At 38.4% G+C, this 12,719-nt stretch overlaps 1 protein-coding gene across 1 annotated transcript; it reads left to right on the top strand.

The window, feature by feature from the left end:
• Positions 1 to 99: 99 nt before the first annotated feature.
• On the top strand, positions 100 to 12,283 carry sft2d1 (SFT2 domain containing 1). Its single transcript, XM_060871836.1, has 8 exons — positions 100 to 270; positions 2,066 to 2,152; positions 3,571 to 3,653; positions 6,198 to 6,279; positions 6,994 to 7,029; positions 7,164 to 7,222; positions 9,368 to 9,397; positions 11,792 to 12,283. The coding sequence occupies exons 1-8, from the start codon at positions 205 to 207 to the stop codon at positions 11,829 to 11,831; spliced, it is 483 nt and encodes a 160-aa protein (XP_060727819.1). The 5' UTR covers positions 100 to 204; the 3' UTR covers positions 11,832 to 12,283.
• The last annotated feature ends 436 nt before the right edge of the window (positions 12,284 to 12,719 follow it).

The raw sequence follows: 12,719 nt of genomic DNA, 5'->3' as shown, positions 1-12,719 counted from the left end.
ATGGCGGCGGTCAGAAGGCGAAGGCGAAAGAAGGCGAAATCTAGGCGTAGATATCTATGGTGTTTCCATAACAACGTAGAGGGCCTACGTAGGGCTCGATGTGGCATTTGAGACGCGGCCTTTGACACGCCTCGGTGTCATTATCTCAACGTCTGAGGTTTGAGGAAGTGTCAAATAATATTTCGAACGTGAAAAGCGTCAATCATGGACAAGCTTCGACGGGTTTTAAATGGCCGAGACGATAATGAGGAACTTGGGCTGACGGCGCAGGTAAACCGTCTGTTTATTTACAGCAGATTCGTCCCTCAGAGGACGTTTTGTTTGTTGCGTCTCCTTTAAAAGAACCAGTTAGTGGTGGTTAAACCAGTTAGTATGCACCCTGCAGACGACTTTTATCTAGCTGTTAAGATATTTATTGAGTTATTTTGTAGCATGTCTTCGTACGAAGGACTGTTTTTATCCAAACGAAAAATGTATATGTTGGTAATTCCGCTAGTTAATTCGTGGCCGTGTCTCAAATGACTATCTCTTGAAAATATTGTACACTGCGTAATGTGCACATGTCTGTCCTTTATACACTGTGAAGTGTGCTTATGTAGGAAGTAGGGAGTTGTTTGGGATACAGCTGTGAGCTTTACAGTCTAGCTATAATATTGCGTACAAAAAGTTTGTGTGTGTGTGTGTGTGTGTGTGTGTGTGTGTGTGTGTGTGTGTGTGTGTGTGTGTTTGTTTTTCTGTGTTTGTTTGTTTGTGTGTGTGTGTGTGTGTGTGTGTTTGTTTTTCTGTGTTTGTGTGTGTGTGTGTTTGTTTGTGTTTGTGTGTGTGTGTGTGTGTGTGTGTGTGTGTGTGTGTTGTTTATAGTATATGTTCTGTGTTCTGCAAGTTTTACTATGAACTTTCTAGCTTATTTTATATTAACTCCGTATTTGTTCCACCAAATGCTGCATGCTCTCAGAGGATGGATGTTGTAAGGTAAGGTCATGGTCTTTGGATTAAATGGGTTTAAAAATGCATGAATACATAAACACACGAGCTTTCCAGTGAAATCTTAAAATCAGCAAAGGAACATGATGTAATGTATTGACTAACACATTTGTATAAACACTGGAGATGTTATAAAAGCACTGCTTTATAAAAAGATTCCTTCAATATAATTAGAAAGCCCTTTAGGATATTAACACGCATCCATGATGGGTGCAGAGATCTTTTTTTTAACTTAAACCCTGTAACAAAATTCCCCCAGAACAACACAACAGCTCCACCGTCTTCCTGTAAAATTGTCACCCATGTCTATGTGATGCATTTACAGTAAATTATCAGAATCCAGTGTCTGATAATAGACCCACACAAACCTGCTACTCCTGCTCTGCATGTGCCTTTATTTATTATGGTGTTTATAGGGTTGGCTTTGAATGGTGTGTTTGTTCCTGTTGTTTTCATTTGTTTGTGTTAATGCTATATAATATAACTTTATTAGCCCTGTATTTTCGCAGTTATGCTCATAATGTGTTCTCTCACTGACATCCTCTCACTTTTTTTTTCAGAGACTGATATTTTATTAGAAATGATAGGATTAGTGTAGTTGTATCCCTTCAGTAGTCATATGACCTAATGCTTAAACCACAGAAATAAAGCTTATGTTAATATAGTTTAATGTAAAGACACACTAGGCATTTTCAGTCTGTTTTTGAATATTAAGTAGGTTTAAAATTAAAAAAAGTGAAGCATAAATATTGTGTTGTGTTTATGGTGTCAGAGGAAATGGCTGGTAATACAGCTTTACTGCTGGTGTGATGAAATACTTGGCTGTTTGGGTAAAGTTGTTGGTTTCTTGTGTTATACTGTGCCTGTTACATGCCTGGTCAGCTATACAGCTGCCTGTGAACCTCTGGGCTTTCAGTTTCAGAGTACATACTAAAATCGAAAGAGCATTGTACTGACTCATTTGTTTGTAATAATGTTCTAGAAAGTACAAGAAGTACATGCGCTAGTCTTGATTTAGCCGTATTCAGCATGTTTTCTAATGAAAGGAACCATGTGATATCCTTCCATTCTTTCCCCTCAGGTCCTGGATGCCTCCACACTCAGTTACAGCACGAGGATCAAATGGTTCATCATATGCTTCGCCGCTGGGATCCTGTGCTCTATACTGGTGAGGAGTTTCCTAGTTTCTAGAAAAAATCTGGATTCAGATGTAACCTGCAGTTTAACCAAGCCAAATGTGACACAGTGCAAACAGAATGTTTTCTCTCAAGGCTGTGAACAGAAACACAACCAGTTTAGTGATCTTTCATTCAGGAAGTAACTTGGTAATGCTGGTAATTTACCAACCTCATGTCTCGGCTCAGTGTTCGCATTCTTCCGTGCAAATTCAGACCTGATAGCCTTTACACTGTCTGCATAGGAGCTCTGCGTGTTAACCTCGTCATACACGATTGTGGCTTATCATTCACAAATACATCAAATGAGACTCTTTTTTTTTTTTTTTCTGAGTCGGTTGAAATAAATCTGAAATAAGTGTCAGTTGAGTAGTTGCTTTGAATGACGCCCCTCTCGTTTCACTGACACTCTGGAAGCCCCACCACATCTGCCTTATTTCCACCTTCCCGCATTAGTAACATGAGAATGTTGTGTTTTTTGATGTATGTACTAACATTAGACAAGTATATAATCAGCATCATAACTATACAGTTAACTGTATTCATTAGGGATGAGAACAACATTTTTGGACCTGAAGACCTTTGACAAATCATTTTATCACGTCCAAGTTTTGTCACTGTTATGTTCGTACCTACTGGGTTTTAATGTAAAAACACGGTGCTTGGGCGAAGAATCTATAGTTAAACTTACTTTCTTCCTATTCTAGCAACAACAACAAAAAAGACCTTATGTACATTGATTCAGGGACAGCCCCATACATGTAATAATGTACACTCCAGTTAAAACTAAGAATGATTTTTGACATTTTAATATTTGACACCACAACCCAGCCCCCACCCGACCCACACTTGGTAACTGGTAACTGATAACTGATAACGGCTAGCTGATAGTTCACACAATGATAACCACCCTGCTGTGTGTGCTCTCACAAGAACACACTAGACTGTTCACATTATTCAGGATTTTTTAATTACAGTGACGCTGTTGTAGAATGATCAAATCTTACTGGTCGGAAGATGTTGACAAATTTTCTAAAAGCGCTTAACACTGACATAATTGAATCGATAGATTCGTAATGATGAAACACTCATTTTATTCTAAGAGTTTCTATAATAACTGTTTGATCGGATTTCTGATTAAAGAAAACATTATTGAACAAAGAAACGTGTATAAAGATTGATATGGTTTATAGAAGGAGCCTAAAGTAAGGAGTTAAAATAAAGCTAAAAATCCACTAGGTGGCAGGACGTAACCAATATCAGTGTCAAACCATCAGTTCTGGAATTACTAACAGTTAAAGTAAATAATGAGTTTGAATTGAAGTTTTTATACTTGGATAGTTATACATTGATGTGTATTTGTTTTCAGTGTTTAATGGATAACACCATTTTGTTTTTCTGGACTAAACAGGGCACTGCGCTACTTTTCCTACCTAAAGGAATGCAGTTGTTTGCGGTATTTTACACCATAGGAAACCTTGCAGCTCTAGCTAGGTAAGATACCTTACAAGCATTGTATTCAGTCTTTCTGACCTTGGCCTTCTTTCCCAAGTTGAGCTCATGCATAACTTCTCACTTCTAACCAACCCATTAATGTTTCAACAGAGACTTTTGAATATCAACACCACCACCATCACAAAACAGTGCTTTATAGCACCGGCAGATTTCACCACATTCTTTGTTTGAAGACGTAAAACTTTCCCAATAGTGACTTAGAGGCTCTAATCATTAATGCACAGCCTTCACATGGCTTCTGTAAAGTAAGCCAAGCTCCTCTCCATGGAAACACTGTCATTTAATGCAGGACATCTCTGTAGTATATGATTTCTGCCCTTAAACACGTGCGTTTCTTTACAGGGCCCGCAGTAGCCTCTATTCAAATTCTTTCCCATGTGTTTCTGAGATTTAGGCCGGCTAAATAAATGGGCCAGCACTGTTTACACAAGTCTACTGTTTGGTCGCTTCGTCTTTAGTAATTCTATGTGGACAGACCATACTACTTCCTCTGTATCCTTATACCGCAGAGTTACGCAATATATTAAATTCATGCGGTGTTAAAATGTCCTTTCACAAGAAACCAGGCAAGAAGAAACACACACCCACACGTATGCAGACCGAGACACTGTCCCCTTGGTTGTGTGAAAATTAAGACACAGGCTTTCAGTTGAGAGCTTGCACTTTTTTCGGGAGTTGCTATGAGATCTGGGAGTTTAGTTCTTTTCAGCATCGCACAATCATTTCTGTCTGTTTTATTCATGTCACCACAGGATCATAGCTCTAGCACTGATCATCCTACTATTGCAGCTAGATTCTCCTCTGTAAGGGAGCCTGTTTGAATCCAGTGTCTTGTGTCGCCTTGCTCTTTAACAGCAGTCATAAAAAGAGACCTTAAACAAAGCCTGACCACCCACTCGTTAGCATTTGAAACGGATACGATCCCAATCGACTTTGTTAGTCCCTCGACTCATCTGAATTCTTTTTAAGGCATGAGCGCTAACAGCCGAGAGTTCAAACAGCCGGCCTCATCTGTCATATTCCCATGAGCACTGTGTATGTGACCCAGGCTGGAAAGCAGCACCAGCCTGTTGTGACAGCACTTTGAATCAGTTATGTAGGAACCAGGAAGAGGCCTAATTATTAACTGCAGTCAGAATGCATGAAAATGCCCCAGAATTCCCCTTCCATCTATGCTTGCTGCACCTTGGTTATTGTCAGCACTTTCTAGACATTTCTTCTTAACTATATTTATCCACAGTGCTTAGATGCACTATTCGTATCTACAATATTTTTCTTCCAGGTGATTAGTGTAGGTTGGAAATTTTTAAGCTACATAATTAGACCTTAATTTTCACATTTATACTTTTTTCAATTTATAGAGCAAAGAAATAAAGGTAGGTTGTATGAAGCCTTTATCCAAAGTGACTAATAATCAAGGCAGTATATAATCTGTGTATTCAACCAACCTCCAACCCACCCAGTGGATGTTTTCACTGAACAGAAATTAAAATATTTTTCTCCGTTCATCAGCATAATGGCACAGAATTATATTCTGTGCTGTCCTGCCATTTATATTTCTGCCTTTCCATTTCACGTGAGCAGATTTTTCTTAATCTTGTCTTCTCAGAGGTCAAAGACATCTCGGGTCTGGTGGTTGTAGACGTTTGCTCCTTCAGTGCTATGCATGGGACATGCCTGCTGCTCATGCATTAGACCTTTACTAATCTAATATATGCCTCAGTTAGCCTGCTTGAGTAACACACTTTGGAGATCCTCAGCCCTCAGGGGACCATAGTCATTCTGGTTCTGGTCACATCAGGAGAGCGAAGAGGAGAAGACGAAATCTCCGTGATGCTATTTAATCTGATTTTTTTTTTTTGTCTAATATTGAATTACAAATCTCAGCGTATTTTACCTCCATCACCCATAAAGCCCAAATGGATTGTGAGCTAGGAGGTTAGAAACCCCTGTTTGAAACATTTCTATCCTGAATGGATTTGTCTCTTCCTGGATGACTCTGCCCCAGTAACACAGCACAAAGTCACAGGGTGAAAAAACCACATGTAAATAATATGCTATGACCTTGCCATTGAGCAGATTTTAACCCAGTTGAACACCTGTGGGAGTTTTTGGACTGACGACTGACGACTAATGCTATCATCAAACCAGTTAGATGAACATGAATCAGTAGCCTAGTGGTTAAGTTGTTGGACTACTCATCAGAAGGTTCTGAGTTTAAATCCCAGAACCATCAAGCTGCCACACTGAGCAAGGCTCTTAACCCTTAATTTGCTAAGTTGTATACATGAGACAAATGGTAGTCGCTCTAGATACGGGTGTCTGCCAAATGCTAGAAATGTTAATATCTTTTGGTAGAATAGACTTAGACTTCTCATCCCTCCAGTACAGAGACTTTCCAGGATGCAACGATGCTGTTGTGGTGGTCATATGTCTGTCTGTAATATATATATATATATAAAGCATCTGCTCTTTTTTCTGCATTTAATATAAGGATATTTACCATTTATCTGCTCCATCCAGTACCTGTTTCCTCATGGGCCCACTGAAACAGCTGAAGCGCATGTTTGAGCCGACCAGACTCATAGCCACCTGCGTCATGCTGGTAAGGCTGAAGCTATTGTCTGCCTCGGGTTTGTGTCTAACTGCACTGCTGAAGTGTTTCTCTAGCTCACACTTCTTGATTGTGTTTGGAAAGATGCATTACATCTGTAACGCTTTAACCCAGACTACAGTTTCACACCACTGTTAACCTGGGAGAGTTGAGAAGGCCTGAAGTCATTACAGGAGCTTGAACCAAACTGACACCAAAGATCTAGTCATTTAATCCTTATTAAAGCCTAGAATTCAGTATAATTAGCTTGAGCTTAGACAGATCTTCTATATCTTCGCTTTACACACAATCATACATTTCAGGAGCTGACAAAAACTAATGAAGGAAGAAAAATATTAACTGTAATGCTCACCCTTTTGTGGTTTTAATACACCACATAAAAACAAAGCCGTCTTGTTTATTAATAACGTTAGCCAAGTTAACTAGTTGGCTTATGAGTAAAAAAAATTTCCTTGTACTGGTGCATAGTATATTCTGGGACATGTCTGAGCCATGGCCATGGAGCTTATTCAGTAACAAAATAAAGTGAGGGCACACACAACAGTCTCAAGGGTTGTTTTTTTTTTTTGGGTAAACACCATTTATACAATCAGAATCTGTCAATCGAAAAGTATGAAGCTTTTACATTATTGAGTTGGATGAAGAGATGTTGGCTGTTTTGTTCTCTTCCATAAAGCATTACATGATTTATCTTTTTCTCTGCAGTTGTGCCTTGTCCTGACCTTATGTGCAGTCTTTTGGGTAAGCAGCTTTATATAATATATTAGTCTAACATCCGTGTTGACTCAATAAGGCTATATTAGAACCCACAATTTTGTAATTAACACTGTGCAACTGTTAAGTGTTTTTTTTTTTTTTTGTTTTTTTTTTAATAGTGGCATAAAAAGGGGCTGGCTATCATCTTCTGCATCTTACAGTTCTTAGCTATGACATGGTAAGTATCCAGGCATCCAGTTATTGTTGGTTATCTAGATCTCTGACTTGTATATATTTTATCTAATAACTAATGAAAGGTTTTTACAGAAATTAGCAGAAATTGCATCCTGAAAACTATTCAACACTGCAGAGCTATGGACTATCCAGTTAGGGAGTAAAGTCACATTCAGCCACAGCGTGCCCTAAAGCTCGAAATCAACCTGGCACTGACTTCCTTTTCTGTCTGGACCACTGCCATCTGGAAGCTCCTGTGGCTAACTGTGCCTGATTCAGCTTTAATTAAGCCAGGCAGGTTGCTATTAACTGCATGCTGCTCATATAGGCAGCAGGAAATCAACTAAATGGAACTAAAAATATCCAAGGTGAGGGATAGTCTAGGCCAAAACAGCATAAAAATATGTAAAAAAAACAAAAAACAAAAAACAGAACGGATTAGAAAGCCATCATATATAGCAAAAAAGCACTTCATTTTGCGTCAGCAGTGGTGGAATTCTGCAGTCATCCCCAGAATTATTGGTACCCTGGGTAAAGATGGGATTTAGGGGAAAAAAAAGAAAGGTTATGAAAAATGCTGTTGTGTTTTAATTTGCTTAGTCCTATGCTTAAAATGAAAACAGTTAGATAAATCCAAGCTTTTACTCTAAATTGATTCTAAAAAAAATAGAACATTTGACTCCCTGTCCACTGTTTAGGATATAATTAAAAAGTTTAAAAGAACCGAGGCTGTGATGAACCTGCAGTGAAGAGTGTGGTTAATGAGGCTGGCAATTTTGTGGTCACCAAATGTATAGTTAGACAGGTTACCCATGGGTGCCAATAATTTAATAAAACAAAGCAGAAATAAATGTCTGAATGTGTGTGTACATTGGCTAGCTGCGCTGATTCACTGTAGGTGTGAGGGTTTTTGCCCAGTAAACATGACTAAGGATTGTCCTCAATGTCCTCTAACCTTTGGCCATTAATTATTTGGGAGTTAAAAAAAAGAGACAGAAAGGACAAATAGTGTCTCTAGCTAAGCTCGGCTTCTGTTAGGCAGGGAAATTTAGCTAATCTCTCTTGGCATTTCCTGATCCTTTCTGCTGGCTCCAGTCACACCACAGACTGCTGGAGCATGAGAGACAAATGACTAACTTTATTTGCATTCCTCACCCTCAGCATGCATGTGTGTGGGATTTTACACACGTCACTGGTCCAGACTTTATTGCCAGTGTTATTGTCATCATCACTGAAGATACGTTCTCTTCTTCCACATCCTTAGTCATATCAGGATAACAGACAAGTGCCGTCACCCTGGCAACTGCTTGCTCTGCACTCACACTCACACACACACACACGTTTGCCAACATGAGCCTCACACTGGCACAGTGATGTGCCATTTCTTATACGGAGTATTCCTTAGCAGAGAGAGAAGGGCACAAGCCCTGAGCCAGCTTGTGTGTGGCAGTGAAATTCCATACATGCCTGGACAGCACAATCTGTTAATATACTATCTAACATGCACTGCGTTCGATGTCACTTGAACAATTCTTTGTGAATATTTAACCAGTTCATAATGTCTCTTTCTTAAGTGCCTCTATGTTGAAAGACCGTATGCTTTTTTTTTTTTTAAAGAAATTTTATTTTGTGTTATAAATTAAGTAATCACAGTTGTAACATTTCAAAGAATAATATATGAAACTTTAAAAAAGAACACCAGTATGAATAATGTTAAATTTATTATGACTGGTTTTAGGAATGTACTGGTTTGAATAAATGAATTTTTTTTGTTCATTATAGTTCAATTGTTTGTTTAATTTTTGTGTTATTGTCCTTGCTGTGACCATAAATGGCTTGTATGAGAAGCCCTCATTAGGCTTATTGTGTTTGGCTTTTATACTGTTATTTTCGGGTAGATTTGATTTAATTCCTGTTACCTTCAGAAGTCTCATTCGTGTGAAAGCCTTCGATAGGTTATGAAACATTTAACACCGTGTTATCTTATTATGATATTAATGTTAATGGAATGTTAATGTCTTATTAATGATAATGGAAGTGATTGTTTATCTTATCAGTTATCTCCATCTCAATTTATGGAGATTTATAGTGATATAAAATAGAAACTTACATCTCTTCTTCTTTTCTTCTTTTTTTTTTTTCTTTTTAGGTACAGCATCTCATACATTCCATTTGCTCGGTAAGCAGAATTTCATTTATATGTATATGCGTTTCTGTCTAGGTATATTTTGACTTAAAACAAAATGAATTAATTATACAAACACTTGGCTTCTGTTGTCAGTCAATCATTTTCAAAAATTCGGGTAAGTAGCAGCTCAGGCTTAAAGTTACCTTTACAGTGTTTATATTTTAATTCTACACACGTTAGCTTTTGTTCAGCATTTGCCAGGTAGGTCTGTAATATGTAACACTTGGAAGGTGAGATTAGATATCGGTACTTAACTCCAACCAAGACTAAAGGATTCCTCCAAATGCCAGTGTGTTACTCTCCTAGTCAAGCTGGGTGGTTTGTTTTGCCTGGGTATCTGAATGAAAACATGTTATTTACCCACGGATGTGCTGCTGTCCCTGACCATATGGCACTAATCCTCTCCTGGAGCATGATTGGGTGTCTGCACCATACAAATGGCTCTGGGTTTATTTTTGTTGTAGTTGTTTTGGTTTGGGTTTTCCTTCCTTTCTCTTGACCCCCATAATGCTATGTGTTTAGTTCCTTAATACAGAAGTCAAAAAGCCATCTTTGGCCATTCTGTGAGCTTGTCCAGCTGAGGACATTCCCTACATGTCCGGTTTAAACTCTTCCTATGACTGTAAAGTTGCATTAGATTACAAAATATTCCTTTAGGATTAGCCTTTATTTCAGAATAATGAAGCTTGTTGTAAGCTCTAATGTAAAGTGCCCTGAATTTCTTCGTATGTGTGTTCAGATTTAACCCCAAATTGGGTGTGGCTTAAACCAGAAGGGGTTTGTTTATGATTTGCTTTTTGAAATCGAGACAGATTTAGTTTAGTACCGCTGGTATCTTTTCTAAGAAATCGAAAAGCTAATTGATGCATTTCTCTAGGCTTAAGATGCTATCAGAACCTTTCTGCCAAGCTACTTAAAACATACTGTGTATATATATATTATTCTGTGTGCCCTATGTATGTGTTAACTGTGAGCTAAAACATAGGTCAGGAAACACATCTAGCCATTACGCAAACAGATTGAAAAAAATATTAAAAGCAAATCAAAGTGCAGAGACAAGGCAGTAAATGTGCTGTTTAATGTGTTAGCGGACGGCTCCTTGTGACAGGGTTTATCTAACCTGATTCTACTGTGTGAAGTTTCTAAAGTTTTCTAAGGTGTGTGGTTGTTGAGAGTCTGCGTCCTCTTTATTTTTCAAGCGCTTGCACTGGAAGTGTGATGGCCATGCTATGATATATTCTTAGCAGCATAGGCCTAGATCTAAAATGCACTCCTTCTATTAGTAGCTCAGTATGTGTGAGCCAGACATCTATGAAACCAAGTGGCAGAATATGAAGCAGAATATGAATGAGTGTCTGGAAAATACAGCGGTTGGATTGTGGTGGTGGTGGTGTTGATGATTGTTTAGTTTTCTTGTGCTGCTGTATTGGTTAGAAATAAAACCTAAACCGTGCGCAGCTGATCGCCAAAGCCTTCCAGTTAAGACCTTTATCATTGGCTTGTTATTGGATTAACAGACAATGGAGCTGCATCATGGCTTAGTGAGCTGATGCTGTGATTGGAGCTGGTTTCTTAATGAGTATGGTGTTTCTGTCATCCCCATCCTCTTGTGAATGCAGCAGTAGCATCAGTGCTTGCTCCATGGCATGCCATTTTTTGAATCCTTATATTACATATGACTGGAATGAAATTTTTACATCCTCATCACTCTGTTCAAGAATGAAACTAGTTCCTAACCAGACGGTTGACTGCAGAGTAGTGAGGTGTAGGTTTTGATGTGTTGGGGGTGCAGGATGAGTCTTTGAACATGCCTTTCAAAGGTATGAGGGGACGGCGTTACCCAGAGCCCTTCCTCCTTCCTCCTCCCCTTTTTCCTTTTAACCTTGACAGCTCTTCACACCTCCTACTGGATGTAGAACTGTGATATAGTCTGCATAGCAACACGTTAATAACGAGAGAGAGAAAGAGAGAGAGAGAGACTGGAAGAGGGGGTGGGGGAAGATGAGGATAAGGAGGCGCCATGACCTCGTTCTGCAGTTGCCATAGTGACCGTGTGGGTTACATCATACCGCAGCCATGTACCTGATGTCAGGGGAGGTGCGTTGGTCCTTTCTCACCAAAACAGGATAAAACGAGCAACAGATCCACCCATCCAAAGCCCAAGAATAAAGCTAGTTTAGCACAACAGCTGTGTGATTCAAGTGAATAAGCAACACAAACAGCATTTTTTTCCTCCGGTTCCTACATTTTTCACTGATAAATTTGTCATATTGTGATAATCTGTCTCTGTTTAACCTTCTTGAATTGTTTCTTAAATATTACACCATACTGAAATTGAAATTTTACAATAACGCTAATTTTTTTTACTGTGTTTTCTTCCTACAGGGACGCAGTCCTAAAGTGCTTCACTTCCTGTTTGAGCTAAAGCTGCTTTTCTCAGCAACATTATATTGTCCAAGCCAAAATATTCAAAATATACATAGTAGATATGTAAAATATTATATTGCAAAGATTTTCATTTAATTTTTTCTAATATAAGCCAGCATATTGTTATACTTTCAAATATTTCTGTCATCCTGCGGATTACATATTTAGCATTAAAATAAACATTCACCAGAAGTTGCTTTTTTTTTTTTTTATGTTTACAGCATTATAATGTGTCTGTTCTGAACATTAAACATTATGTCCCCAAAATGAACAAATATTTAAGTATTTTTGGTGTCAGGCTGCTGTTGAAAGTGCCAAAACTGTGCCTTATTACTTATGTCTTAATTTGTACATTAAATATCATTTGTGTACTTTACACAAAATATTTTGTAAGCACAGTAAATTGTCTGATAACACTGCTCTTCTTGTAATAAACACAATTATTCTGTCTTTTTAATGTCAGTCAATTGTTTTCCTCTTGTGTGTGCATGCGTGTGTGTGTGACTCAAGCCAGGATACATTAGTCACTGGAGATGATTAATAAATGTTTCCTAATGTGTTAACTTGTTAACAAATTTTCTATGTCTTTGTTCAGATTATAGAATGTATGTGAATGAGGCAGACTACTCCATGTCATGTATGGCAAGATTCACACTACGTCAGCTGCCACTCACACGTCACCATTCCAAACACAAAGGAGTTTAGCTAATATACTTTCATGCAGTATTTGCTTCCTTATACTCTGTTACAGCATTGACCTTCACTATACTGTCAGAATACTGACCTAATGGTTTTTGTTTTTGACTTAGGCTGATGTGCTAAGACTGCACAGCTGTGGTTGCTATAGTGACTATGTGTAGCGCGCTCCATATCGAGCAACCCTCCT

Source organism: Tachysurus vachellii, chromosome 6 (assembly GCF_030014155.1).
Source record: "Tachysurus vachellii isolate PV-2020 chromosome 6, HZAU_Pvac_v1, whole genome shotgun sequence".
Classification (NCBI taxonomy): Eukaryota; Metazoa; Chordata; class Actinopteri; order Siluriformes; family Bagridae; genus Tachysurus; species Tachysurus vachellii.
This window is presented reverse-complemented; position numbering and strand designations above follow the sequence as displayed.